The following is a 27773-nucleotide window of genomic DNA, read 5'->3' as shown; positions in this document are numbered from 1 at the left end:
AAAAAAAAAAAAAAAAAAAAAAAAAAAAAAACAAAGAAAAGAAGTGATTCCTGAGCCCTTTTGTGCTTTCACTTCAGCTTGTCTGATAATAACTAGCATCTGCCTTCTGTATATTAGATATCTTTCAAGTGTCCAGAGCTTATAAAACAGCAAGAGCAGAAATCCCACACACTGTGGGGAGGTAGAATGGAAGGAGGGCAGGCATTGGCCTTGGAATCAGAAGATGGACTTGAACATGCTAATTTCTATACGTGGCTAAGGGCAGGTCACTTAACCTCTTTAAACCTTACTTTTCATCTTAAAATGGAATTAAAAAAAAATTTGCCTCAGCAAGTGTTATTTGAAGATGAAATGTGCCAGTACCATGTTAGCTGAATCAAATAATCAGAGCGCAACAATGGGAGTCCATAATAAAGTGTGAAATTTCATAGTGCTGAGCCTGACATTCAGGGCTGCCCAAAGGTGAAATCTGTGCCTGCCTGCTGAATGGTGACAATAATCTCACCCAGACTGGGCAGCAAGCCTGGACTTGCAGGGGTCTCCATTTTATTTCTTCTCCTACTTTATCTTCCTTTCTCCCAAATTTCTTCACATTGCAATTTTTATTGATTTATTGATCTATTGATTTTGAGATGGACTCTCGCTCTGTCGCCCAGGCTGGAGTGCAGTGACATGATCTCGGCTCACTGCAAGCTCCGCCTCCCAGGTTCACGCCATTCTCCTGCCTCAGCTTCCCGAGTAGCTGAGACTACAGGCGCCCGCCACCACGCCTGGCTAATTTTTTTGCATTTTTAGTAGAGACGGAATTTCACCGTGTCAGTCAGCATGGTCAAGATCTCCTGACCTTGTGATCTGCCCACCTCGGACTTCCAAAGTGCTGGAATTACAGATGTGAACCACCGCGCCCGGCCTGTTTTTTTTTTTTTTTTTTTTTTTTTTTTTTTTTTTTTTTTTTTTTTTTGAGACAGAGTCTCACTCTGTCGCCCAGGCTGGAGTGCAGTAGCAGGATCTCGGCTCACTGCAACCTCCACCTCCCGGATGCAAACGAATCACTTGCCTTAGTCCCTCAAGTAGCTGGGATTACAGGCGCGCGCCACCACGCCTGGCTAATTTTTGTATTTTTAGTTGAGATGGGGTTTCGCCATGTTTCCAGGCTGGTCTCAAACTCCTGATCTCAGGTGATCCGCCCACCTTGGGCTTCCCAAAGTGCTGGAATTACAGGAGTGAGCCACTGCACCCAGCCTGCAAATATTCTTTTAATAAAGTCCTTATCTTTGTAAGCTTCTTTAGTACTTGAAATTATGCCTGCCTGGGTGCCATGGCTCATACCTGTAATCCCAGTACTTTGGGAAGCCAAGGCAAGAGGATCGCTTGAGCTCAGGAGTTCCGATACCAGCCTGGGCAACATGGTGAAAGCCTGTCTCTACTGCACACACCTGTGCATGTGTGCATGCCTGTGGCACACGCCTGTGGTCCCAGCTACTGAGGAGGCTGAGGTGGGAGGATCAATGGAGCCCGGGAAGTTGAGGCTTCAGAGAGCCATGATCACGCTGCTGCACTCCAGCCTGGGTAAGAGTGAGACCCTGTCCCAAAAAAATAAATAAAAAAAATGTAAAAAATGAAATTACATCTGACATAAATAAACCCATGAATTGCACAGGCATTATATGTGACATTGGGCCTAGGGCTTAAAACGTGTGGCCTTTCAGGATTCTAGGAGAAGTTTGGTGAACAAAGTCCATCATCTGGGAACATAAAAGAATAAAGAATGCTCATATAAATGGAGGCATAAGCCATGTTCATATACTGAAAGTTCTAACGCTGGAAAGATGTCAGTTCTCCTCAAATTAACCTACAGATTCAGTGTAGCCCCAAGCAAAACTGCAAGTGTTTATAGAAATTGATGAGCCAGATTTAAAGTTTATATATAAACAAAATGCCAAGATAAATCAACACATACTGGAATACAGAAAGACAGGAATAGGGAGATGACTTACTCTAGCAAATATAAAAACTTCTCATGAAACTAAGTAATGAAGACAGAGGAGTACTGGTGCAAAGATATGACAGAGTACAGAAACCAGAAGCAGAACCATACATTTGTTGAATAATAAAGGCAGATCTGTTTGCAGTTCATAAGCATGATGATTGGGTTTTCACACTCATGTGTGGGATGTGCCTTTCTCAAACCTGGTAAGGTCTGCCTGTTACCAGTCCAACGTGAGAAAAAAATAAAATAACAAAGAACTTCAGAGCAGTGTGGAAGACAAACTTGAATAAATGGTGTTGGAAAAGTATGGTATGTGATATTGTGAGATACACATTTGGTCTTCTTCCCATTTCCTGGCATACAACTCCTAAAATCCGTAGACTCTCCAAAGTGATATATTTTTGTGTGCTAATGAGTTGACTGATGGCTGGCAGCCATTAGGTAGCTTCAAAAGGGGGCTGGTTACTAGAAAGACCAAGGCAGGATTAGAAGGGTGGGATTTTCGGCTCTGCCCCCCAACCTCCAGGGAGGGGAGAGGGGCTGAAGGCTAAGTTGATCAATGGCCAGTGGTTTAATCAATCATGCCTATGTAGTGAAGCCTCCATAAAAGCCCAAAAGAACAGGGTTCAGACAGCTGAACACATGGCAGTTCCTGGAGGGTGGAACACCGGGGAGGAGCTTGGGGAGGACCTGGAAGCTCCGCCCCCTTCCCCCATATCTCACCCTCTGCATCTCTTCATCTAGTGTTCTTTGGTATCCTTTCTAATATGCTCTATAATAAACTAGCAACCATAAGTAAGTGTTTCCCTGTGTTCTGTGAGCCACTCTAGCAAGTTAACTGAACCTAAGGAGGAGGTCCTGGGAACTCTAATTCATAGCTGGTTGATCAGAAGCACAAGTGAAACAGGCTGTGACTTGCAACTGGCCTCCAAAGTTGGGGGCAGGGGCAGTCTTGGGGACTGAGTCCTCAACCTGTGGGACCTGATGCCATCTCCAGGTTGAGAGTGTGAGAACTGAATTAGATTAGAGCACACCCGCTGGTGTCAGCTGCAGAATTGACTGTTCGCTTGGTGTGTGGGGGGGAAACCCCATACATTTGGTCACAGAAGTCTTCTGTGTTGATTGTTGAGTGAGAGAACAGAAAAAAACACAAACCCTTTGGGTTCCCCCCACCATATCTTCAAACAAATGAAGTAGGATGCCTGCCTCACGGCTTGCACAAAAATCAATTCCAGTTGAATTATATATCTATGAAGCTTTATTTATTTATTTATTTATTTATTTATTTATTTATTTATTTATTTATTTTGAGACAGAGTCTTGCTCTGTCACCCAGGCTGGAGTTCTGGAGTTTGGTGGTACAATTTCAGCTCACTGCAACCTCTGCCTCCTGGGTTCAAGCGATTCTCCTGCCTCAGCCTCCCATGTAGCTGGAATCACAAGTGCGTACTATCATGCTCAGCTAATTTTTATATTTTTAGTAGAAACAACAGGGTTTTGCCATGTTGGCAAGGCTGGTCTGGAACTCCTGGCCTCAAGCAATCCACCCTCCTCAGCCTGCCAAAGTGTTGGGATTACAGGTGTGAGCCACCTCACCCAGCCACCATGAAGCTTTCTTTTTTTTTTTTTTGAGTTGAGGTCTCGCTCTGTCATCCAGGCTGGCCTGCAGTGGCATGATCTCGGCTCACTGCAACCTCCGTCTCCTGGGCTCAAGCGATTCTCCTGCCTCAGCCTTCTGAGTATCTGGGACTACAGGCATGCGCCACCATGCCCAGCTAACTTTTTGTATTTTTAGTAGAGACAGGGCTTAGTCATGCTGGCCTGGCTGGTCTTGAACTCCTGACCTCAAGTGATCCGCCCACCTCGGCCTCCCAAAGTGCTGGGATTAGAGGGGTGAGCCACCGCACTGGCCCACTATAAAGCTTTTATAAGGCATCATATGAGAATATGTTTATGATCTATGGCAATGTTGCTGAAACATGGGTACTTCTGGAAATGTCTGAAGACATTTTTGGTTGTTACAACTAGGTTGGAAGGGAGTTGCTACTGTTATGTAGTGGGTAGAGGCTAGGGATGCTGCTAAACATCCTATAATACATAGGACAGCCCCCCTCAACAAAGAATTATCTGACCCAAAATGTAATCACTGCCACGTAAAGAAACCCTGGTCTAGGATTAGGAAAATATATCTTAAACATGACATTAAAAAGCACTATCCCACTGGGGAGGCAGAGCTTGCAGTGAGCCGAGATAGCACCACCACACACTCCAGCCCGGGTGACAGAGGGAGACTCCGTCTCTAAAAACAACAACAACAACAATAAAAACCATTATCCTTGTTAAGTTTGATTCCTATGTTGGGCAACATTAAAATTAAGAGTGTCCACCAAAAGATACCGCCACCCAGGGAATGAAAATACAAGACAAACAGTGGGAGATCTCCACAACACACAGAGCCAGCAGAGGGCTCCTTCTTAGAAAATAGTTAAGTAAAATGCAAACGACCCAACAGAAGGTTCTAGAGACCTGGACCCCCATGGCACAAAAGAGAAAAACACTGGCCGATAAACATAAAGAAGATACTCAGTACCATTGTAAACAGGAAATGTTGATTAAAATCACAGTTAAATACAGAATTCAAGGTTTGACAATTCCAAGTGTTGGAAAGAATGTGAAGCCCCCAAACACTGCTGGGGGAAGGATGTGAACTGGTAATAACTGGCTGGGTGCCGTGGCTCACGCCTGTAATCCCAGCACTTTGGGAGGCCGAGGCAGGCAGATCACTAGGTCAGGAGTTTGAGACCAGCCTGGCCAACATGGTGAAACCCTGTCTCTACTAAAAATACAAAAATTAGCCGGGTGTGGTGGCAGTCGCCTGTAGTCCCAGCTACTCAGGAGGTTGAGGCAGAAGAAGCGGTTTATCCTGGGAGGCAGAGGTTGCAGTGAGCCAAGATCACGCCACTGCACTCCAGCCTGGGCGACACAGCAAGACTCCGTCTCAAAAAAAAAAAAAAAATACAAAAAATAAGCCAGGCATGGCAGTGGGCACCTGTAATCCCAGCTACTCAGGAGGCTGAGCCAGGAGAATTGCTTGAACCCAGGAGGCGGAGGCCGCAGGGAACCAAGATCACGCCACTGGACTCCAGCCTGGGCAACAAGAGCGAAATTCCATCTCAAAAAAAAAAAAAAAAAATTGGTATTAACCCCTTTAGAAAAACCTTTGGTGTTACTATGTCTGGTAAAGCTGAATATACCATGCTGTGTAGCACAGAAATCCCACTTCTAGGTAAACACTCTGTAGTAATGCAAGTTTATGTATATCAGGAAGTATATACAAGAATATTCATGACAGTGTTGTTTAAAATGGCCTGGACTGGGGACAATCACAATGGCCTAGAACAGATCAATAATCTGTTAATATCCCTATAACTATTTATATACACACCCATACATACATAATGCACACATATATATTCTATGAAATATATATACTTTTTTCAATAATACCATACAGCCATGAAAATGAACATGTGGTAAAATTCAGAAATACACAGTACAAAGAAGTGCAGTGTACAATTCTATTTACATAAAGTACATTCCAAAAAACAGACAAAACTATAGCATTTCGAGACTTGCATGTAAGTAATAAACTATCCAGAAAAGCAACAATGAGATTCCCCCCAAAAAACACAGGCTAGTGCGGGACAAAGGGACAGTTAAAGTTAGGAGGGAAAGGAGACCCATCTGGCACGTGGCTCGGTTCTGTTTGCTGACCTGAATGGTGTTTGGATGGACTTTGTCTTAGTGATAAACCATTGGGCTGCAGATTTTTGTTTCGTGCACATTTCTGCATGTATGCTATATTTCACAAAGTAAGAGTTAGTGTTTTCTTAAATTTTTTTCAAGATTAACTCTTCAGACAGGATTTAATAATACTGATTAGGTTATAGGCTGATTGGTTCCAAGGCGATAAACTTGGGCGTTCCTGAATCACTTTAGTGTCTGTAATTGAATTTGTTTCTCCTGAGAGTGGAGCTGTGGGATGAGGAGGCCTGAAACCAAAGAGGCGGGGGCGAAGGAGGGGGTGTGGCTTCCTGTTTTCTTGGACCGGTGAGCAGTGAGCAAGCTGGAATTCTCCTGGAGCTCAGAGTAAAGCTACCCCCGCCGTGCTAGGGCTCCTAACTTGCTTCTGAGTTCTAAGCAGGTGGGCCTCTGCACTCTGTGAGGCCCCCAGGACCTCTACTTACACGACCCCAACGACTGTAGTCTAAAGGAGGTGAGGGTTCCATCTGTTTTGTGGAAATTTCTCTCAGTAAACTAATGCATGGCAGTGATTCCAGGTAAGAGGTGAACCAGACGTTTGGCGGCGTTTGGATGGCTAGTTGTTAAGGAAGACGGCTGAGGGGCAAATGAGAGGAGGCTGTGTGGGAAGCACAGCTGAAGTGGGTAGGACTCCTTAGATCTGGGGTTCTTAGTGGATCCGAACATGTTGGGAGAGGTCACGGCGTTTCTTCACTCATGTATTCATTCAGCGAGTATTTATTAAGCGTCTACGTTAAGCACAATTTGACATGTTGAGGAAACAGCAGTCAAGGAATCTCTACCCATGAGGAGCTTACATCCAAGTGTAGTAAGATAGAAAACAGACCAAATGTAAAATGGCCGGGCGCGGTGGCTCACGCCTGTAAATCCCAGCACTTTGGGAGGCTGAGGCGTGCGAATCGTGAGGTCAGGAGATCGAGACCATCCTGGCTAACACGGTGAAACCCCCGTCTCTACTAAAAATACAAAAAATTAGCCAGGCGTGGTGGCGGGCGCCTGTAGTCCCAGCTACTTGGGAGGCTGAGGCAGGAGAATTGCTTGAGCCCGGGAGGTGGAGCTTGCAGTGAGCCAAGATCATGCTACTGCACTCCAGCCTGGTGACAGAGTGAGACTCTGTCTCACAAAAAAAAAAAAAAAAAAAAAAAAAAAAAAAAACAGATGTAAACGTTAAATTGTGAGGTTCTTGCTACTCAAAGCATAGTCTGGGTATGAGCAGTATCAGCATTGCTAGGGAGCTCGGTAGAAATGCAGAATGAGAATCAGGGTCTTTTTTTTCTTTCTTTCTGTTGCCCAGGTTGGAGTGTAATGTCGCCATTTTGGATCACTGCAACCTCCGCCTCCCAGGTTCAAGCGATTCTCCTGCCTGAGCCTCCCAAGTGGCTGGGACTACAGGCGCACCACCATGCCCAGCTAATTTTTGTATTTTTAGTAGAGATGAGGTTTCACCATGTTGGCCAAGCTGGTCTTGAGCTCCGACCTCCAGTGATCCACTCACCTCCGCCTCCCAAAGTGCCTGGATTTCAGGCGTGAGCCACCCCACCCAGCCAAGAGAACCAGCATCTTAACATCTCAGCTGGGGGCAGTGGCTCACGCCTGTAATCCCAACACTTTGGGAAGCCAAGATGTGTGGATTGCTTGAGTCCAGCAGATCCAGACCAGCCTGGGCAACACAGCAAAACCCCATCTCTACTAAAAATACAAAAAATGAACCGGGCGTAGTCACGTGTGCCTGTGGTCCCAGATAGTCAAGTGGCTGAGGTGGGAGTAATTGAGTAATCAATTACTTCAGCCCAGGAGGCTGCAGTGAGCCGTGATTGTGCCACTGCACTTCCGGCCTGAGCAACAGCGCAAGACCGTATCTCAAATCCCCCAAGGTATCTCAGTATCTTAAAGCACTCTATTAGGGAATGGTGATGTCATGGAGGAAAATCAAGCAGGGAAGGGGCAGAGGGTGTCCCATGGGGAAGGTTGTCAAAACTCTAAGAAGTTGACATTTCCAGCTAAGACCAGGGAGGCAAGGGGGCTTCCGGTGTGCATGCAGAGGTAAAGAGCTTTGCAGAGTTAGGGACAGGGAGGACCTGAGGCCAGGGTCCTGGCCTCTCTGCTGTCTTCCAGCTGGGAGAGGAGTGTGGCTGAAGAGGAGGAGCAAGAGGACGGTAGTCAGAGAGAAACTGGAGGCCTCAGGACAGGGAGTGACCCACAGTGTCAGGCCTTGTAGGCACCATGGGAATCTGGGCTTCCTTCTGAGGGAGAGACGGAGGAGCTCTCTAATGGTTTTGTTGTTGTTGTTGTTTGTTTTGGGACGGAGTCTCGTTCTGTCACCTCTACCTCCTGGGTTCAAGCGATTCTTCTGCCTCAGCCTCCTGAGTAGCTGGGATTACAGGCGCCTGCCATCATGCCTGGCTAATTTTTGTATTTTTAGTAGAGATGGGGTTTCACCATGTTGGCCAGGCTGGGGTCTTGAACTCCTGACCTCAGGTGATCCACCCACCTTGGCCTCCCAAAATGCTAAGATAATAGGCATGAGCCACTGCGCCCGGCCCTCTGATGGTTTTGAGCAGAGGATTTTGAGCTCTCTAATGGTTTTGAGATAGCCAGGATGACATCACATTAAAATGATTATCCTGGCAGCTGGTTTGGAAATAGGCTCATTGAACAGATGCTGGAAGACCAGAGAAGGGTGACTGCCCTGATCCAGGGGACATGTGGCACCCTGGCCCAGGCAAGAGCAGTTTAGGTAGAATTGGTCAGATTCTGGACAAATTTTGAAAACAGCAGTTGGCAGGACCTGTTGATGGTGCTGGCTGTGAGGTGTGGAGCAACGGGTGTCTCCCAGGAGTTCGAGGCTTCAGTGAGCCATGATCATGCCATTGTACTCCAGCCTGAGTGACCCTGACTCAAAAAAAAAAAAAAAATTAGTAAAATAAAATGGAGGCAAGTTCTCAGAATAGACTGCTAGTAAAACATTTAATGCTGCTGGTCCTCATTCCTGCATCTTAATGAGAATATTAATAGCTATCAGTTACTGGCCACTTGCTGCATCCCCAGCGCTGTCCCCAGTCCTTCAGTTGTAATCACTGTCTTAGTCCCCAAAACACCTATAAGGTTGGTACAAATCTCAGAGATGAAAAGCATTCTGAGCTACAGAGTATGACTGAGCCAGCAGGCTCTGAACCCTCGCTCCCTGGGTTTAAATCCTGCCTGTAACTTTTCAGCTGTGTGTGACCTTAAGTAAGCAACCCAAACTCTCTGTGACTCAGTTTCTTCATTTGTTAAAAAAAAAAAGAATAGCCTCTTCCTCTGTTTTTTCACCTCAGCTATTAGATTTAAAATAGATAGAATGTGAGTCACCTGGGAATATGTTTAATTATCTCTCTATTATTTCTTTCTTGGCAAATAATAAGCACAGGACTAGCTTGTTCTGTTTTTGTAGAATTTATGAATGATTTTAGATCAGTTGCTTGTCTATTTTCTTGAAACAACTTAATTTTCTTTTTTTAATCACACAAGTGATAGTATTTTTGGCAAAAATTCAGAACAATTAAGACTAAAATTATCTAAATTCCCCCTAAACCTGGGGTGACCACTGATAAATCTTATGCCTATCTATGTGTGTTATATTTATTATATAGTTATAGATCCTCAAATTTGCACAGTGTTTTAAGACTCATTTTCTTAGTCCATTATATTTCATCATTTTCAGTCTATGTCAAAAATATTTTCAACATCAGTGACTATGTAGTACTTACAGCATATTACATAACATAATCTCCCCTAGAATTTGGAGTCTCATCTTTAGGACACACAAAAAAATTATAGCAAAAGAATACATTTAACAGAAAGCTTCCCCCCATTTTCCCTAACAGATTCATCCGTAATCAATATAATGGAAAATTCTAAGACTTCTGACTCTTTTCAACATGAACTGGAGGATTATATTAGAAAGCAGAAAGCCAGAGGATTGCAACCAACACTTTGCTTTATAAAGGTGAAGGAGGGCTCCGCCTACCAAGAAAGGGGCCCCACTGAGCCTCGGGGGCCGGAGCAGCAGGGACTCCCCTTCTGGAGACCCCACCTGTTCCCCGCTTCCTTGGAAAGACTGAGGACCGTGGAAAGCCGGGTACCTCCCTGGCCTAAAATTCCTTATGCTCCACGAAGACTGGAATCTGTAAACCACAGTCAAGAGAATCAGGACTGTTTCTTCAAACACCGGTGGCTTCTAAGCCCATCTGGGCAGGGAGAGAACACAGGCGTCTGCGGGACGCAGGGCAGGGAAGGTTCCTGTTGCCTCTTCTGGGAGCCCCGCGGCAGCGCCCAGCAGGCGGGCCATGGGGACAGAGGCTGTGGGGACCGAGGCCTGAGGAGGAGGCACGGGGAGGTGGGAGGACGAGGAGCGGCCGGGGAGGAGCCCAAGAGGAAGCACCGCGGGAAGGGAGACTCACACAAAGGGAACAGGGGCAGGAGAAAGGCTGAGGGTGCCTCAGGCAGTGCAGAGAGACCCAGACGCAGCAAGAGGAATCACCAGGGTCGGGACACCCCAAAAGATGCGAGGTCCGGGAGAGAGAAGAAGGGGCCAGGCAGGGAAGGCCCCGAGGAGGAGAGGGACCTGTGGGATGAAGCCATCCTTGGCAGTTGTTACTGATGATTGGGGACTGGGGTCCCCAGTATTAAATCATTTGAATCTGCTGGAAAAGATGGATTAGATAACACGGAAGCAGTTAAATGGCCACCCGCTTGGAAGAAAATAAAATTTAATCGTCACTTCACACTCTATTCAAATATTAAAACTCAGATGGTTTACAGATATATGTGTCAAAACTAAAATATAAAAGTATTCAAAGAAAATATGGGAAAAGTATTTTTAATCTTGAAGTATGGATGACCTTCCTAAATAAGACACAAACCAGAAACCATCAAAGAAAAATTAATAGATGTAACTGCCGAAATAGTGTAAATTTGTGTAAAGTAGAAGATTTTATTGTAAAATTTGTAAAATGGAAATTTTAAAAATAAAGCATTGTATGTGGGCATCAAACAGGTCTGAAAGATACACAATACACTGATAACTGTGGATTCTGCGATCAGAGAACTAAGTGGGTGGGGAATAGGTTGCAGTTGGCTAACTTTTTTTTTGTTTTTGTTGTTGTTGAGACGGAGTTTCACTCTGTCGCCCAGGCTGGTGTGCAATGGTGCGATCTCGACTCACTGCAACCTCTACCTCCCGGTTTCAAGTGATTCTCCTGCCTCAGCCTCCTAAGTAGCTGGGATTACAGGTGTGCGCCACCATGCCCGGTTAATTTTTGTATTTTTAGTAGAGACGGTGTTTCACCCTGTTGGTCTGGCTGGTCTCGAACTCCTGACCTCGTGATCCGCCCACCTCGGCCTCCCAAAGTGCTGAGATTACAGACCTGAGCCACTGCACCCGACCTTCTAATAAACACTTTTAAAGACAAGCAAGAAGTTGGGGAAAAATGTATTTGCCTCACTATGAGTATCTCTGTGCAAGTTACAGAATTATTGCCTCTGAGCTCCAAGCAGTCTTTACTCTGCAAAACGACCTTAAAGGATGCCTCTGGTTTGCCAGTTGGCTTGATGCTAGTCTCTGCCAGTAGAGGGCGATGGAGGGTCATTGTGAAGTGGCAGGTGGAAAAAAAGTACTTTGCCCAAGTTGGCACTTTTCTCTGGGGATGTGTGTGTCCATCTGTTCTCGTCTGTGTCCATGTCCTATGTCCGTCCTCTAACAAATTTCTTTGTCCCCAGTGGCTGTGTGACCTGGTTCTCCCTGCAGAGGTCTGAATCTCAGTTGTAGGGGACAGACCCTCTTCCAAGTTTCTCAGTTCCTTGTTCACCATCCCTCCACCCCATAGACAGGGCTTAGAGCGCCAGCACAGTACCACCTACAGATTAAATCCAGCTTTTGTGCTGCCGGATCTGAGACGATTTTACACGGGAACCTCAACTAGGCAAAATGTTATCCCAGCAAAATGGATCCCACTCTTTTCATTAATAGAACATTATTCCAAAACGTGTACTCATTACTTTATTTCGAATTTCATCTATAAAAAAATGTGGACATTTCCTTCTGTGTTGTTATATGAGGACCTACCTAATGTTTTTAATTGTGCCTCTTGCCTACAAAGCCTACAATATGGCCTATCTGGCCCTTTACAGAAAAAGTTTGTCAGCTCCTGCCTTGTAGTCCTCTTGAACCACTTACGATAGTTAACCATCTTTTATCAGTTAAGAATTCTTGGCTGGGCGTGGTGGCTCACACCTGTAATCCTAACATTTTGGGAGGCCGAGGCAGGCAGATCACCTGAGGTTGGGAGTTAGAGACCAGCCTGGCCAACGTGGTGAAACCCCATCTCTACTGAAAATGCATTAAAAATATATATATATATATTAGACAGGTATGGTGGCGGGTGCCTGTAATCCCAGCTTCTCAGGAAGCTGAGGCAGGAGAATGGCTTGAAACCAGGAGGCAGAGGTTGCAGCGAGCCAAGATCGCACCATTGCACTCTAGGCTGGGTGACACAGTGAGACTCCATCTCAAAAAAAAAATTATTTTCCAGGCTGGGCACAGTGGCTCATGCCTGTAATCCCAGTACTTTGGGAGGCCAAGGCGGGCAGATCACTTGAGGTCAGGAGTTCAAGACCAGCCTGGCCAACATGGTGAAACCCCATCTCTACTAAAAATACAAAAATCAGTCAAGCATGGTGGCACATTCCTGTAATCCCAGCTATTCAAGAGGCTGAGGCATGAGAATCGCTTGAACCAGGGAAGCAGAGGTTGCAGTGAGCTGAGATCACTCCACTGCACTCCAGCCCGGGTGACAGAGCAAGAATCTAACTCAAATAAAAAAAAAAAAGATTTATTTTCTGTTTTGTCTGAGACAGGATCTCCTTCTGTCGCCCAGACTGGAGTGCAGTGTTGAAATCATAGTTCACTGCAGCCTCCAGCTCATGGCCTCAAGTCATCCTCCCACTTCAGCCTCCCAGGTAGCTAGGACTACAGGTACAGACCATCACCCCCAACTAATTTTTAAACATTTTTTGTAAAGATGGGGTGTCACCATGTTGCCCAGGCTGGTGCTGAACTCCTGGCCTCAAGCAATCCTCCTGCCTTGGCCTCCCAAAGTGCTGGGATTACAGGCATGAGGCTCCACACCCAACAACATTAATTTTTTTTTTTTTTTTTTTTTTGAGATGGAGTATTTAGCCTGTTGCCCAGGCTAAAGTGCAATGGAAAAAGGGAGGGTCTGGAGGGAAGAATGGCTCCTGCCCTTGTCCAGGGAGCTGGGCAGGCATGTGTCTGGGCTGAGTTCTGGCTTCCTTGTCCCACACGTGGCTCAAGCTGCCTGACCTGCTGACAGAGTTCTCTTCCTCCCAGGTAGGTGTCTAGAGCAGAACTGGCCAGAGTGTTGCTGCTAGTTCTGATTTGGGTAGAGTGGGACCCACCTCCTGGTCCCCTGATTCACAGGATACAGATACAAGTGTCTGTGTACATTGGGTATAAGGTGACTAAACGGTGGCAGGATGCCTCTGCTTGGGTTGTCCTCAAGGCAGTGAATGGTGAGACGCAGCCCTGGAGTTGGAATAAGGAGGTAGGGGGTGGGGAGATGCTCTGCCTACCTTTTGGAAGTAGGCTCTGAGAACATAGAGAAAAAAACAAACTCTGTTTTTCCTGTACTCTCACAGCATGAAATACTTCTGTGACCTCAGATGTGTGGGAGTTTTTCCCCACATGCCAGTCCTCCAGGAGGTGACACCAGCTGTGTGTTCGCTAATTAAATTCAATTCTTTGGGGTTTTTGTTTTGTTTTTGTTTGTTTGTTTTTGATACTGAGTCTCCCTCTATCGCCCAGGCTGGAGTGCAGTGGCGCGATCTTGGCTTACTGCAACCTCCACCTCCTGGGTTCAAGTGATTCTCATGCCTCAGCCTCCCAAGTAGCTGGGATTACAGGTGCCTGCCACCATGCCTGGCTAATTTTTGTGTTTTTAGTAGAGACGGGGTTTCACCATGGTGGTCATGCTGGTCTTGAACTCCTGACCTCAAGTGATCCACACACCTCAGCCTCCCAGAGTGCTGGGATTACAGGCATGAGCTACCGCACCCAGCCTTAAATTCAATTCTGACGCTACTTACCTGAGAAATTGTCAGATCCCACAGGTGGAGGGCTCAGTCCCACAAGACTGTCTCCCATTGCTGATGCCAATCACAGGCCCCATGTTGTTTTACCTGTGCTTCTGACAAAATGGCTAGAAATGAGGGTTCTTAAGCCCACCTCCTTGGGTTTAATTAATTTGCTAGAGTGCCTCACAGAACTCAGGGAAAAACTTACATTTACTGCTTTATTTTAAAGGATATTACAAAGGATCTAGATGAAGAGATGCATGGGGTGAGGTTTGGGGGAAGAGGCTTAGAGCTTCCATACCCTCCCTGGCGTGCCATCTTCCAGGAACCTCCACGTGTTCAGCTGTCCACAAGCTCTCCAAGCCCTGTCCTTTTGGGTTTTTTTGTTTTGTTTTGTTGTTTTGTTTGGAGTCTCGCTCTGTTGCCCAGGCTGGAGTGCAGTGGTGCCTTCTTGGCTCACCGCAACCACTGCCTCCCAGGTTCAAGTGATTCTCGTGCCTCAGCCTCACTAGTAGCTGGGACTACAGGCACACGCCACCATGCGAGGCTAATTTTTGTGTTTTTAGTAGAGATGGGGTTTCACTATTTTGGCCAGGCTGATCTCAAGCTCCTGACTTCGTGATCTGCCCGCCTCAGCTTCCCAAAGTGCTGGGATTACAGGCGTGAGCCACTGCGCCTGCTTTTGGGTTTTTATGGCTTTACTACCTAGGCGTGATTGATTAGATCATTGGCCATTCGGTGATCAACTCAACTTTCTGCCCCTCTCCCTCCCTAGAGATTGGAGGTTGGGGCTTAAATTTTTAATCCCAACCCTCTGATCCTGTCTTGGTCTTTCTGTGACCGGCACCATTCAGAAGCTATCCAGGAACCCCCAGCCATCAGCCAACTTAGTAGTATACAAAAAGACTTACCGCTTTGGAGATTCCACAGATTTTAGAAGCTGTCTCTCAGGAAACAGGATGAAGACCAAATATATATTTCACAAATCATACGCCCTCGTACCCCTTAACTTCCCACCACCAAGTGGCTGATTTGCCCTTGAACCTGAAAAGCTCAGAACTGGTCATTTCCCCAATAGGTGACCAGGCCTGCCAGCCCCAGGGCTCTGTCTGACCCAATGAGCTTTATAACGTCCTAAGTGGAAGCTAGTCCAGGCCATTCAAAGGTTTATTAATACTTGTTGATCATTCTAGAACTGAAGGTCCCTCTGAAGAATGAACACTGTAGCCTGCAGGGTCCTAAGGTAAAGAGACTAGAAGGAGTAGCCATGTGCAAAATTTCACCCTGGTGCAGTTTTATTCATGGTTCAAGCAAAAACTCAGAGTGGTTTTGTTATCAGGGTAAACAAACTTGTAATTTTACTTTCCCCAGTGTTAGGAAAGCTCCTTCTGCACTGTGAATGCTGAGCCATGAGTATTAATCAGGGTGTGAACGTGTAGAACATTAAATAGATATGCAAACTTGTGTGTCATGCAAACATGCAACAATGTGTGTGCAAACACATTGATGTGCAGCTCCCATTCACAATCACAGACGTGAACACTTGGAAATAAAAATAAATTACTAAGCTCCCCAACCAACTGAAAAGATGCCATCTTGGCCAAGGGAACCCCAGAGAAAACATAAAAACTAAGTTTCTAGCCAAGACAGGATGGGACTTTGGACACACCTCATTATACCACCCTGTCCCACCTTGCTAACTGCCACTAGGCTGTCTTTCCTAAAGGTTAAACAAAAACCAGAAACCAGAAAAAAGATGATCTGGCTAGGCTCAGTGGCTCATGCCTGTAATCCCAGCACTTGGGGAGGCTGAGACAGGGAAGCATTGCTTGAGTCCAGGAGTTTGAAACCAGCCTGGGTAGCATAGTGAGACCTCATCTCTACAAAACAACTTTTAAAAAATTAGTCAGGCAAGACCAGGCACAGTGGCTCATGCCTGTAATTCCAGCACTTTGGGAGGCCGAGGCCTGTGGATCACCTGAGGTCAGGAGTTCAAGACCAGCCTGACCAATATTATGAAACCCCCGTCTCTACTAAAAATGCAAAAATTAGCCAGGCATGGTGGCATGTGCCTGTAATCCCAGCTACTCGGGAGACTGAGACAGGAGAATCACTTGAACCTGGGAGGCAGAGATTGCAGTGAGCCAAGATCATGCCATTACAACAAGAGCGAAACTCCATCTCAAAAAAAAAATTAGCCGGGCATGGTGGTACATGCCTGTAGTCTCAACTACCTGAGAGGTCGAGGTAGGAGGATTGCTTGAGCTCGGGAAGTAGAGGCCGAGGCTGCAGAGTGGTCATTGCACCACTGCACTCCAGCCTGGGCAACAAAGGCAACAAAAAGAGACTCTGTACCCCCAGCCACCAAAAAAAAAAAAAAAAAAAAAAAAAAAGATTTGCTCCACCGCTGACTTCAACCAACCATTTGACTGGCTCTCCATTTTGCAATTTCAACACTGACCAGCATTCCTTCCCGATAAGAAACCACTGCCCACAGGAGTGGTTCTGGCCAGTCTACAGAGGTTGTACACAGAGGGACTTCATGTCCTCTGCTTCACCTTTTGATGTATATAGGGCCTAATTGTCATAAATTAGGTTAACCATCTGTGATAGTTAATATTAGGTGTCAACTTGATTGGATTGAAGGATACCTAGATGGCTGGTAAAGTCTTGTTTCTCACTGTTTCTGTGTTGCCAGAGGACATTAACATTTGAGACAGCGGACTGGAAGAGGAAGACCCACCCTCAGTGTGGGTGGGCACCATTCAATTGGCTGCCAGCTCAGCTAGAAGGAAGCAGGTGGAAGAAGGTGGGCTAAACTGGCTTGCTGCGCCTTCTAGCGTTCACCTTCCTGCCAGGCTGGATGCTTCCTTCCCCTCCTCCTGCCCTTGGACATCAGACTCCAGGTTCTTCGGCCTTTGGACTCTTGGGCTTGCACAAGTGGTTTGCCGGGGGCTCTTGGGCCTTTGGCCACAGACTGAAAACTGCACTGTTGGCTGCCCTGCTTTTGAGGCTTTTAGACTCGGACTGAGTCACTGCTGGCTTCCTTCTTCCTCAGCTTGCAGATGGCCTATCATGGGACTTCACCTTGTGATCATGTGAGCCAGTTCCCCCAGATAAACTCCCTTTCATATATACACATATCCTATTAGTTCTGTCCCTCTGGAGAGCCCTGACTAATACAACATCTAAAGTTGAACATAGGATGCATGTTGCAATCATTAGCCTACTATGCCTGTGCTTCCTTTTCATGAATATTCATAGCTTCTCCTGTAACCTGTTGAATATATACGTGGCCAACCCACTCAGCGTAAATTCCTGTTTCCTTAACCCCTACCTTGAAGTGCTGCTGGCTGGAGTCCAAGCTTCCTGACCTGTCAGAATGGCCACCTGCAGGCTGCAACCCTTTGTGAGAAATAAAGCTCTCCTTTCTAAACTTAGGAACCTCCTCATTTGTCAGGTGACAACACAGTGATACACATACACACACAGCAACCTCCAGTCTGTCAGCCTGAAATAATCAAAGGGATTAAAATAGAACTTTGAAGGCTTATTTAGGCACACAGTTTGAGGATATCTACCTGGGAAGTACAGACTCCAAAGGAAGGCGGTCAGTCCTGCGAAGTGAAGAAGTTAAGATCTTACTATCCGCCGGGCGCAGTGGCTCAAGCCTGTAATCCCAGCACTTTGGGAGGCCGAGACGGGCGGATCACGAGGTCAGGAGATCGAGACCATCCTGGCTAACACGGTGAAACCCCGTCTCTACTAAAAAATACAAAAAGCTAGCCGGGCGAGGTGGCTGGTGCCTGTAGTCCCAGCTACTCGGGAGGCTGAGGCAGGAGAATGGCGTAAACCCGGGAGGCGGAGCTTGCAGTGAGCTGAGATCCGGCCACTGCACTCCAGCCCTGGCGACAGAACGAGACTCCGTCTCGAAAACGGGGTTTCAAAAAAAAAAAAAAAACTCACTATCTAGGCAGAAACAAAGAAGTTTAGTGGGATTACAACATCTTCCATACAAAGGTGGTTCATGATTACAGCAAGCTGATTGGTTTAGCTTGTTCCTTTTTGGAAAGAGATACTTAATATTTTATCATTTATTTATTTATTTATAGAGACAGGTCTCACTCTGTAGCCCAGTCTGGAGTGTAGTGACATGATCATAGCTCACTGTAACCTTGAACTCCTGGCCTCAAGTGATCCTCCCACCTCAGCCTCCCAGAATAATTGGATTACAGGCATGAGTCACCATGACTGGCTCTTAAATCCCTTTTAATCTATAGTTTCTTCTCCATTCTTTCTCTGCTTTGTTTTTAATTTTGGAATTATTTTTGAGGAAACTTGATTGTTACCTGTGGTAAAAATGACTCCTCTCAAAGATATCCCCCCCTTTTTTTTAAGAGATGGGGTGTCACTATGTTGCCCAGGCTAGTCTCAAAGTCCTAAACTCAAGAGATCCTCCCACCTCAGCCTCCCAAAGTGCTGGGATTACAGGCGTGAGCTGCCGTGCACAGCTGCATCTTGAGTAATTTAATAGTCATGGAGTATTTTGTGCCATCTGGTATAAGAAAAGAAGTTAATCTATAACAAAAGATCAGTGACTAAGAAGGGAAGGAAGGGAAGGGGTCTTATCTCAGTGCCATTCAGTCTTTCACAACATTTTACAAAGAAAAAAAAATTTTAAAAAGATGAATCTATAATCAGATAAGCAAAAGTTGCAGCTGTTAGCTATGTTGCTCAGGTTCCACAATCACATTTTCGTCAAGCCACAGAATAAGGTTGCAACAACTTATTTAAATTATTTATTTTCCGGCCAGGCCTGTAATCCTGTACACGCCTGTAATCCTCTCACACCTGTAATCCCAGCACTTTGGGAGGTCGAGGGGGGCGGATCACGAGGTCAGGAGAATGAGACCATCCTGGCTAACACGGTGAAACCCCATCTCTACTAAAAATACAAAAAATTAGCAGAGCGTGGTGGCGGGCACCTGTAATCCCAGCTACTCTGGAGGCTAAGGCAGGAGAATGGCGTGAACCTGGGCACAGTGGAGGTGGAGCTTGCAGTGAGCCAAGATAGCGCCACTGCACTCCAGCCTGGTGACAGAGTGAGACTCCGCCTCAAAAAAAAAAAAAATTTCCAAGTCTCATCTGGGCCTCTATTTCTTTACCAGGCTCATTAATTGCACATTTTTATAGCATTTATTTATTATTTGCTTTTTTTAAAAAATAGATATGAATTTTCACTATATTAACCAGGCTGGTCTTAAACTCCTGGCCTCAAGTGATCCTCCCATCTCAGCCTCCCAAAGTGCTGGGATTACAGGTGTGAGCCACCATGCCTGGCCTATTATTTGTCTATCTCACAAGACTGTATGCTCTCCGTAGACAAAAATCTTATCTGTTTAGCTTATTAATATATGCACAATGCCTGGAATGCACAAGGCCTGGAATAGCAGAGCTTGTGCTCAGTCAGCATGTGTGAGTTGGTGGGCATAGAACACACTGCATTACATGCTGAGTCTGATCGCACAAAACGTGCTATGAAGTAGGTGTGATTCATATGAGCACTGTGGGACCCAGACAGGAGAGCCATCCCCCCAAGGTAGGGCACCAGTTAGTGTCCAGCCCAGGTTCCAATTTCTGTCTTGCTGATAGGCCCAGGGCCACAAGATACAGGTGCTCAACAAAGGAGGTGAGTAGGGGCTAGAATCTAGACCACTCTGCTCATCAGGTTTGAGCTAAGAGCTAAGACTGCCAAACAATAAGAAAATTTTCCAAACACAAGCTGATTTTAGATCAATCTGTCAGAGAATGTTTTGAACTATGTAAAATAATATAAATGCATATGCACATGCGTATATAGCTATAGATGTAGTTAGAATCTATAGATCTCTCATTGGCCAAGGTCCTAAGCAAAGCCAGATCCCTTAACTGACACTAAGTATCTCAGCCCCTCCTCACCCTCTCATTTTCTTCCTTCTACTTTTGCATTTGTGCACAAAGAAGTAAAAGACCAAGAAGCATGACACACTTAGTCTGAAAAGTATTTAAGGAACAGAGATTTATGCTACAGTAAGTTTGCTAATTTAGATACAGAAATGCTTGATGTCCTCTGGGCAGTCATAACTTTTAAATTAGCTTTTCTTTCTTTTTTTTTCTTTTTTTAAAATTGAGATGGGGGTCTTGCTATGTTGTCCAGGCTGATCTTGAACTCCTGGCCCCAAGTGATCCTCACAGCTCAGCCTCCCAAAGTTACAGGCATGAGCCACTATTCTTGGCCAGAGATTAACTTTTCTACTGGGTCAACATTTTTGATCTCCTGAAAAAAAAAAAAAAAAATCCCTTTTCATTTTGAGACAAGGTTTCCACTCTGTTTCTCAGGCTGGAGTGCAGTGGCACAATCACGGCTCACTGCAGCCTCAACCTCCTGGGTTCAGGTGATCCTCCCACCTCAGCTTCCCAAGTAGCTGGTACTATAGGCACACGCCACCACCTCTGGGTAAATTTTTACTTTTATTTATGTATTTTTTTTGGTAGAGACAGCGTTTCACCATATTGCCTGGTTGGTCTCCAACTCCTGATCTCAATCAATCCTCCCACATCAGCCTTCTGAGTAGCTGGGATTACAAGTGCAAGCACCTGGCCCTCTTTCTCTTATTTGAATACATTTCTTTTTGATAAGAGGCTCACCCTAGAGTCTGGAATTGGTAGGAGCAGAAAAAGAGACTTCCATTTCTTTATGTGATTTTTAAAATCCTGGATATTCTTTATTATGTTTTTTAACATTTTTTATTTTTATTTTTGATTGAAAGTACAATATGAACATAGTGTTTCAATATTTTAAAATAAAATCACTAAAATAAGAAAATATGGCAAAAAAAAAAAAAAGTGGGAGGCCGGGTGCGGTGGCTCATGTCTGTAATCCTAGCACTTTGGGAGGCTGAGGTGGGTGGATTGCCTAAGCTCGGGAGTTCGAGACCATCCTGGGCAACACAGTGAAACCCCATCTCTACTAAAATACAAAATGAATTAGTTGGGCATGGTGGCACACGCCTGTAATCCCAGCTACTCAGGAGGCTGAGGCAGCAGAATTGCTTGAACCCGGGAGGCAGATGTTGCAGTGAGCTGAGATACAGCCACTGCACTCTAGCCTGGGCAACAGAGCAAGATCCCATCTCTAAAAAAATAAAAAGTGAAATGCGTCCTTGGGGAGGTAGTACTGGTAAAGTGTTTGTATAGATTTGACTTTGGGATATGGAACTGCACTTTGACCTCTAATAGGGGAGCATTCCATGGGCCTGGTCTCCAACTTGGAAATAAACTCTCTAAAGACATTATTTTCTTTGCTTTGCACCTCATGTGACTTCTCTGAGTAGGGGGGATTCTGCTTTCAATTCTTCTAACAATAACAGTGGAATCATTAACTCCCTACTAAAAGAGGCTTATTCAATATATTTTTGTTTGATTTGGGCTCCCTTTGATGGTGGTTAGTTTGATATTTGTGACGTTTTCCTAAGGAAACTAGAAAAAGCAATCTAGATTGCTTCTCTTTGATTTGGGTTAGAACTAAGTGTGAGATTTCCAAGTGGAAAGTGAACATCAACCCAATAAGCTTTTATTCTACATGGTTCAAAATGTTCTCTGTAAAACTGATCTAAAAATCTGCTTGTAATCTGGAATTTTCTTATTGCACTATCTTAATTTTTTTTTTTTTTTGAGATGGAGTCTTGCTCTGTCGCCCAGGCTGGAGTGCAATGGCGCTATCTTGGCTCACTGCAACCTCTGCCCCCGGGTTCAAGTGATTCTTCTGCCTTCAGCCTCCTGAATAGCTGAGATTACAGGCACCCCACCACGCCCGGCTAATTTTTGTATTTTTAGTAGAGATGGGTTTTGCCATATTGGCCAGGTTGGTCTTGAACTCCTGACCTCAGGTAAAGAGCACCCCTCATTTATGAATATAGGAACTGAGGCCTGAGAGTGGGTAAGTAGCAGAGAAGCGATGCTAATGGGCACTCTTTCTGCTATACCAGTGTGGTCCAGGCAGGTTATGTACTCTCTGATTCCATTTCCCTTTTCTCTTGGGTACCCAACTAAACTCCATTTTCCAGCCGCCTTACAGTTTGGTTGAGTCCATGTGACTGAGTTCTGGCCAGGCACCACAGTGGCAGTGGGTCACATTGTGATGACCCAATTTAGCAGTTCTTAACCCATCAGACCAGCCCTCCTTCACCAGAATGACTCTTTGTAATGATAGTTTTACTGCCCTGAAATGAATTTCACAGATAATAGGCTCTACCTACACAAGTAATTTCAAAACAAGTCAACAAAAATCCTGAACTATATAAAAGAGGAAATTGCTTTATAATAAACAGATGAGTATTTTAACCAACAAAAACTCAGGCACAGCTGCAGGAGATAATATAGTGAGGTCCCCAAATACTTATACCAACCTGTACTGAACAAACATCAACCGAAAATAAGTCAGATCATGAACTGATCTGTAGCTAAGACCAGGAATATGGAAGAGCAAAGGCACAAGTGAATGGTAGACTAAAAACTGCTACATTCAGAGAAGGCAAAACCTGAGAGGGAAAGGTACTTTATGTTGAAAGGCAAAACTGAGTTTTGTTCCAGGTTCAGACAGTTAATTACAAACAGGTTATTCACCTGAATGAATATCCAATGGCACACATGAACATCAAAGGAAGGGTCCTTCTGTACATCTGGTTTCCCTGACACAACCCATTAAGCACCCACAGCCCACCTCAACTAATATGACCATCTCCATGCCCTCGATGTTTTTCCAAGAGACCTGCTGAGTTACCTCCTCCAAGTTCAATGGGCAAGCAGATCCCGGATTTTATTTAGCCCTGAAGATAACCCAGTGAGATGGCATGGTTGGTGTTATTTTCCTCATTTATCCATGTAGAAACTGAGGCCTGAGAGTACATAAGTAGCAGAGAAGCGATGCTAACCAGTGCTCTGTCTGCTATACCAGTGCGGTCCATGCTGGTTATATATTTACTGATTCCATTTCCCCTTTCCTCTTGCGCACTCAAGTAAACTCCATTTTCCAGCCCCTTTACAGTATGATTGAGTCCACGTGACTGAGGTCTGGCCAGTGGAAAGTAGACAGAGTGATGTTGATGCTTCCAGGCCTGGTCCCCAGCCCCAGCACCCCCTACACCACCCTGGTGAAGGCAATCATCCTCTTTTCCCTTTGCACAGTGATCCATGGAGCCATGAGTTGAAGATGGGGGAAAGACCCTGGTCCCCTGCATGACTGAGTGGAGAAAATACTCCTTACTCCCCGGCATAGCTGCACTTGAATATCACAGAACAATGCAGGGGATTTGTATTAAGTTAAACCACTAATATTTAGAGGTTAATTTATCACAAACGCAAAAGTTTCCATAACTAATGCATCCAGGGGTTCTCTGTCTATGATTTTAGACAATATCTGACAAAGCAGTGAGTAACTTTTAATCATTTACTGAGAAAGTTGTTCCCTTTGCAATGCTGTGCAATTGCATGAGAGAGTGGATAGAAAGGGGTAGTTTGTGTTTTCTAAACAACAAATACTTCCAATATACATCAAAGAAGAAATACAAATGGCCAACAAGCACATGAATAGATGCTTAACATCATTTCTCATTCAGGAAATGCAAATCCAAACCACAATGAGATACCACTTCACACCCACTAGGATGGAACAAAACAAAAGCAGAAAATAACAAGTATTGGCGATGATGTGGGGAAATTGGAACCCTTTCATTGTTGGCAGAAATGTAAATGGTCACAGCTGCTATGGAAAACAGTTGGGTAGTCCCTCAAAAAAGTTAAACATAGAATTATTGTATGACTCAAGAATTGCACTCCCTGAGATATACCTGAAAGAATTGAAAACAGGCACCCAACCATGTATTTGTACAAGAATGTTCACAGTAGCATTAGTCACAAAAGTCAAAAAGTAGATATAATAGCCCACTCAAATGCCCATCATTAGATGAACAGATAAAGAAAATGTGGCATATATAGGTATATACAACAAAATGTTGCTCAACAATAAGAAGGAATGGTGCCACAATGGGGATGAACCTGAAAAACATTGCACTAAGTGAAAGAAGCCATTCACTAAAGACCACAGATTGTATGGGTCCATTACATGAAATATCTAGAACAGGTAAATCCAAGAACAGAAGGAAGATTAGTTGTTGCCAGGATCTGGAGAGAGGTGACAATAGGGAGTGACTGCTTAATGGGTGCAGGGATTTCTTGTGAGGAAATAAAAATATTTCAGAACTAGATAGATGTGGTGGTTGTACAACATTGTAAATGTACTAAATATCACTGGACTGTATGCTTTTGAATGGTTAATTTTGTGTTATGTGAAATTCACATCAATTTTTTTAAAAAGCTCACACTAATGTGTGGTCTCCCCAGGTCTGTGTCCATCCAGACCTCACCAGTTCAGCCTGGGAGCAAAGGCAGTATCCAGGGAGACTCTGGCCTCTGGCTGGGTTGAGTGACTTCTTTTCCCCCAGTGCCTTTGAACTCTCTGCACCCAGCTCTGTGATGCCTTTGAACTCTCTGTCACCAGCAATAGGCAGAGGGGCTGGGGCAAGAGTGGGATGGAAAGAATACTGGATGTGGAGACCAAATGTGACAGTGTCCTTGCCCCGCTGCCTGCTTTAGCTCTCAGGGGACACGCCATTTCCTCTCTGATAAACTCTAAGCTGTTAGGGTAACCCATGGGCCTGCCTGGCTGACTCTTTGTTGACATTTGCAAGTGGCCTCTCCCACAGCTCTCCAAGGGCTCCCTCTCCCCTACAGGCCGCATGCCCAGTTCTCCCTGGACCTCCCCAACCCCCTTTCTGCTAACCCCGGTTTCAACAGGAAGACGCAGCCTGAGCCAGGTCTCCCCTCACAAATCTCCCCACCAGGGCTGGATCACACCACAAATAGAACCCGCCCCAGGGCACTCGCCAGCAGGGCACAGCCAGTGATTGTCACAGTCCTTCGAAATTCTTAAGATCTAGGTCTTGCTGCATCCCCACAACCTACAAACAGGGTCGGGGCCTTCTCTGCACCTCCAGTTCCCAGCTCACCTCTGTCAGTGTCACACCTTTCCTTCCTCCCTGGCAAGGGAGGGCAAGGCTTGGGGCTTGCTGACTCCAGGCCAGCCCAGCCCGGGGCACGCAGGAGCCCCTCAATAACTACTCAAACAGACAAGAAATGGCCCGAGTTAGTGGCCAGCTCCACCATGCACTACACATCCTGAGCTCTCTGAGCCTCGACTGTCACTCGGGGTCACAACCCTGTCCTGAGCACCTCCCGGGGCAGGGGGCGATGACACACATGCAGCTGCCTGGGGGAAGCCGGCGGTGTCACCTCCTTTCTGGAAAGCGGAGGGTCCTGGTGGGCTCTGGAAACGCAGCCCAGACCTTTGCAATGCGAGAAGGATGAGGGCGGAGACCTCGCGGTCTCCAACACAAGACTCCCGCCCCCACCGTGCCCGGTCCCGCCCCCCCCACTGCCCCCCCCCCCCCCCCCCCCCCCCCCCCCCCCCCCCCCCGCCCCAGCTCCCCCCGCCCGGCCCGGCTCCTCACCCACCTCAGCCGCGACTGTCTTCGCCGAGCCCTCGGGGCCAGGTGTACCGGGCGCGCCACGATGCGGCCGCGGCTGTGGCTCCTCCTGGCCGCGCAGCTGGCAGGTAAGGCGGGCGGCGCGCGGGCTGCCCGAGGGTCTGCGCTCCCGGGGCCTGAGCCGAGAGGTGAGAAGCGGCTGTCCTGGCCTTGGTCCTGGCAGGGTGCAGCGTAGAGGCCGCGGCGGCAGGGCACCCGGGAGGCAGCTTGGCAGGCACCGTCCCTAAGGGTGGAAATAAAATACCCCCGGACCGCATTACCCAGGGGAGCCGGAGAGCCCCTGGACTGAGGTCACCTCCCCGCAAAAGCCTGGACCCAGGAGAAGGGGAGGCAGTGAAAAAAGGGGAGCGAGTGAGGGAAGGAAAGAGAGGGACGCCGGAGGTCAGGAGGGGAAGGAAACAGGTTCCTGCCCAGGGTCCCCGCAGGATGTGCTCCGAGGAAGGTTGGCCAGGCCAAGGGTCCTGTGGACACATTTTTATTACTTCCGGGGAAGTGTTTGTAGTACAATCAGACAAACATCGGGCGCTCCCAGTTCTGGGAGGGCTAGGGCAGGATGATCCCTCTGGCTCCCGTTCTCTCTGGTGTCCCCGGTGTTAGGTGTCATGGGTAGGGTGGCTCCCTAGGAAGCACCCTGGAGGTTGGGTTGTTGGAGTTGGATGGGGCGTCTAGATTGTCCTTCTGAATAAGTCCAGCCAGACTGCCTTTTGGAAGAAGCCTCCGCACACCCGGAAAGCTGCCCAAACTGGTCGATTTACTCTCGTGTCCAAAAAGCCCAAAGCTGGTCATCCCGCCAGAGGGTGACAAGGCCTGGCAGCCCGGGGCTCTGGCCCAGTGAGTGCAATATCATAAATAGAAAGAGCCCAGGCCATTCAGCGCACTAAAGTCATTACTGATGGATCTAGAAACATCAAGTCCCTCTGATAATGGAATCCCTGGGTTATGGAGGGGAACAGGCAGTGAGGCCTGGCTCCGTGTCCAGCACACAGCAGGGACTTGGCCACAGCCCTGAGTATTCAGTTCCTAGAGGACAAAAAGCAAGTGGGCCCCGGGAAGAGCCGGGGTGTGTCTCAGCCAGGAGAGGAAATGCACACTCACAGCCCAGGCCTTGCTCTTAGAGGAGTCTTCTGGGTTTTCCTGGAAGGGCTTCAGGCACCTGTGTACCTGCAGCCCCACTGTGTGCTCATGAGCCCATAATTGCCATTTGGGAGAGGACTGCAGGTCTCTTCAGTTCAGTGGTTCCAAGTCCGTTTCTGGGGTCCAACAAGCTGGGTTTGAATCTGGATCACTGTGTGACCTTGAGCAGTCTTTAAACTTCCTGAGAGCCTTGCTTTCCTCATGGGTAAAGTGGGTGCAAAACAGTATCTCCCTCACAGGATTTGGTGAGGATCAAATGAGGCAATGTATGTGCCATGCCAGGCACAGCTCAATAAACTGGCATTACTGATTCTTATTAACTCCCCCAAGAAGTCAGCGACCCGAAACAAGGAAAAACCTCTGCTCTGCTGGAACAGCACTGTGGTGTTTGGGCAGACAAGAGGAAGCCCAGCAGCCACTTGTGCCCCAGGCATCATTTCCGTCTTGTTTTTATTTTTATTTTTTAATAATTTTTTTTTTCCAAGACAGAGTCTTGCTCTGTCGCCCAGGCTGGAGTGCAGTGGTGCGATCTCGGCTCACTGCAACCTCTACCTCCCAGGTTCAAGCACTTCTCCTGCCTCAGCCTCCCGAGTAGCTGGGATTAGAGGCACATGCCACCATGCCTGGAAAATTTTTGTATTCTTAGTAGAGACAGGGTCTTACTGTGTTGCCCAGGCTGGTCTCAATATCCTGAGACCAAGTGATCCTCCTGCCTCGATCTTCGAAAGTGCTGGGATTACAAACATGAGCCACCACACCCGGCCCCATCATTTCATTCTTGATGCAAGCGAAAGCTAAGAGTGGTCCAGGAGCAAAGTCAAAAAGTCAAAGTTCATTTCATCAGTGTTGGAGAAGGCCATTATGGGGCCACAGAGCCTTAGCCGCAAGTGCAGGCAGGATTTTAAACATGAGGTGCCCAGTAAGCCGGCTCCTCTTGGGCACACACGCATGCCCTCTGGCCTCTTCTGCCTACCCAGGTCTGTGTCCTCTCTGTGCCTCCCCACTCCTGCATCTCTGTCCTGGCCTGCAATGTCTCCCTTTGCTCCACAGCC

General features: G+C 46.6%; 2 protein-coding genes and 1 non-coding gene across 5 annotated transcripts in view; all 3 read left to right on the top strand.

Moving 5' to 3' along the window:
- Positions 1-10561, top strand: part of LOC111528207 (zinc finger matrin-type protein 1-like) — an 11959-nt gene extending 1398 nt beyond the window's left edge. Inside the window, exon 2 of the mRNA XM_023194910.2 lies at positions 9679-10561. Coding sequence (XP_023050678.1) covers positions 9699-10454 — 756 coding nt within the window. The 5' untranslated portion in view covers positions 9679-9698 and the 3' untranslated portion in view covers positions 10455-10561. The remainder of the gene's footprint in view (positions 1-9678) is intronic.
- LOC111528213 lies at positions 2121-2221 on the top strand. Its single transcript, XR_002726910.1, has one exon. It is a non-coding gene; the product is annotated as a small nucleolar RNA U13 (small nucleolar RNA).
- A 14904-nt stretch (positions 10562-25465) lies between the features above and the next one.
- CD8B (CD8b molecule) overlaps positions 25466-27773 on the top strand; it is a 47053-nt gene continuing 44745 nt past the window's right edge. For 2 of the 3 annotated variants that reach the window (XM_023194905.2, XM_023194904.2), the window contains exon 1: positions 25519-25655. In XM_023194905.2, coding sequence (XP_023050673.2) covers positions 25613-25655 — 43 coding nt within the window. In that variant the 5' untranslated portion in view covers positions 25519-25612. Of the gene's footprint in view, positions 25656-27773 lie in introns of all 3 variants that reach the window. The other variant, XM_023194903.2, reaches the window with a different exon arrangement.

Source organism: Piliocolobus tephrosceles, chromosome 15, assembly GCF_002776525.5.
Source record: "Piliocolobus tephrosceles isolate RC106 chromosome 15, ASM277652v3, whole genome shotgun sequence".
In the NCBI taxonomy this organism is placed as follows: Eukaryota; Metazoa; Chordata; class Mammalia; order Primates; family Cercopithecidae; genus Piliocolobus; species Piliocolobus tephrosceles.
Note: the sequence above shows the minus strand (reverse complement) of the source record. Positions and strands in the feature narration are given on the sequence as shown.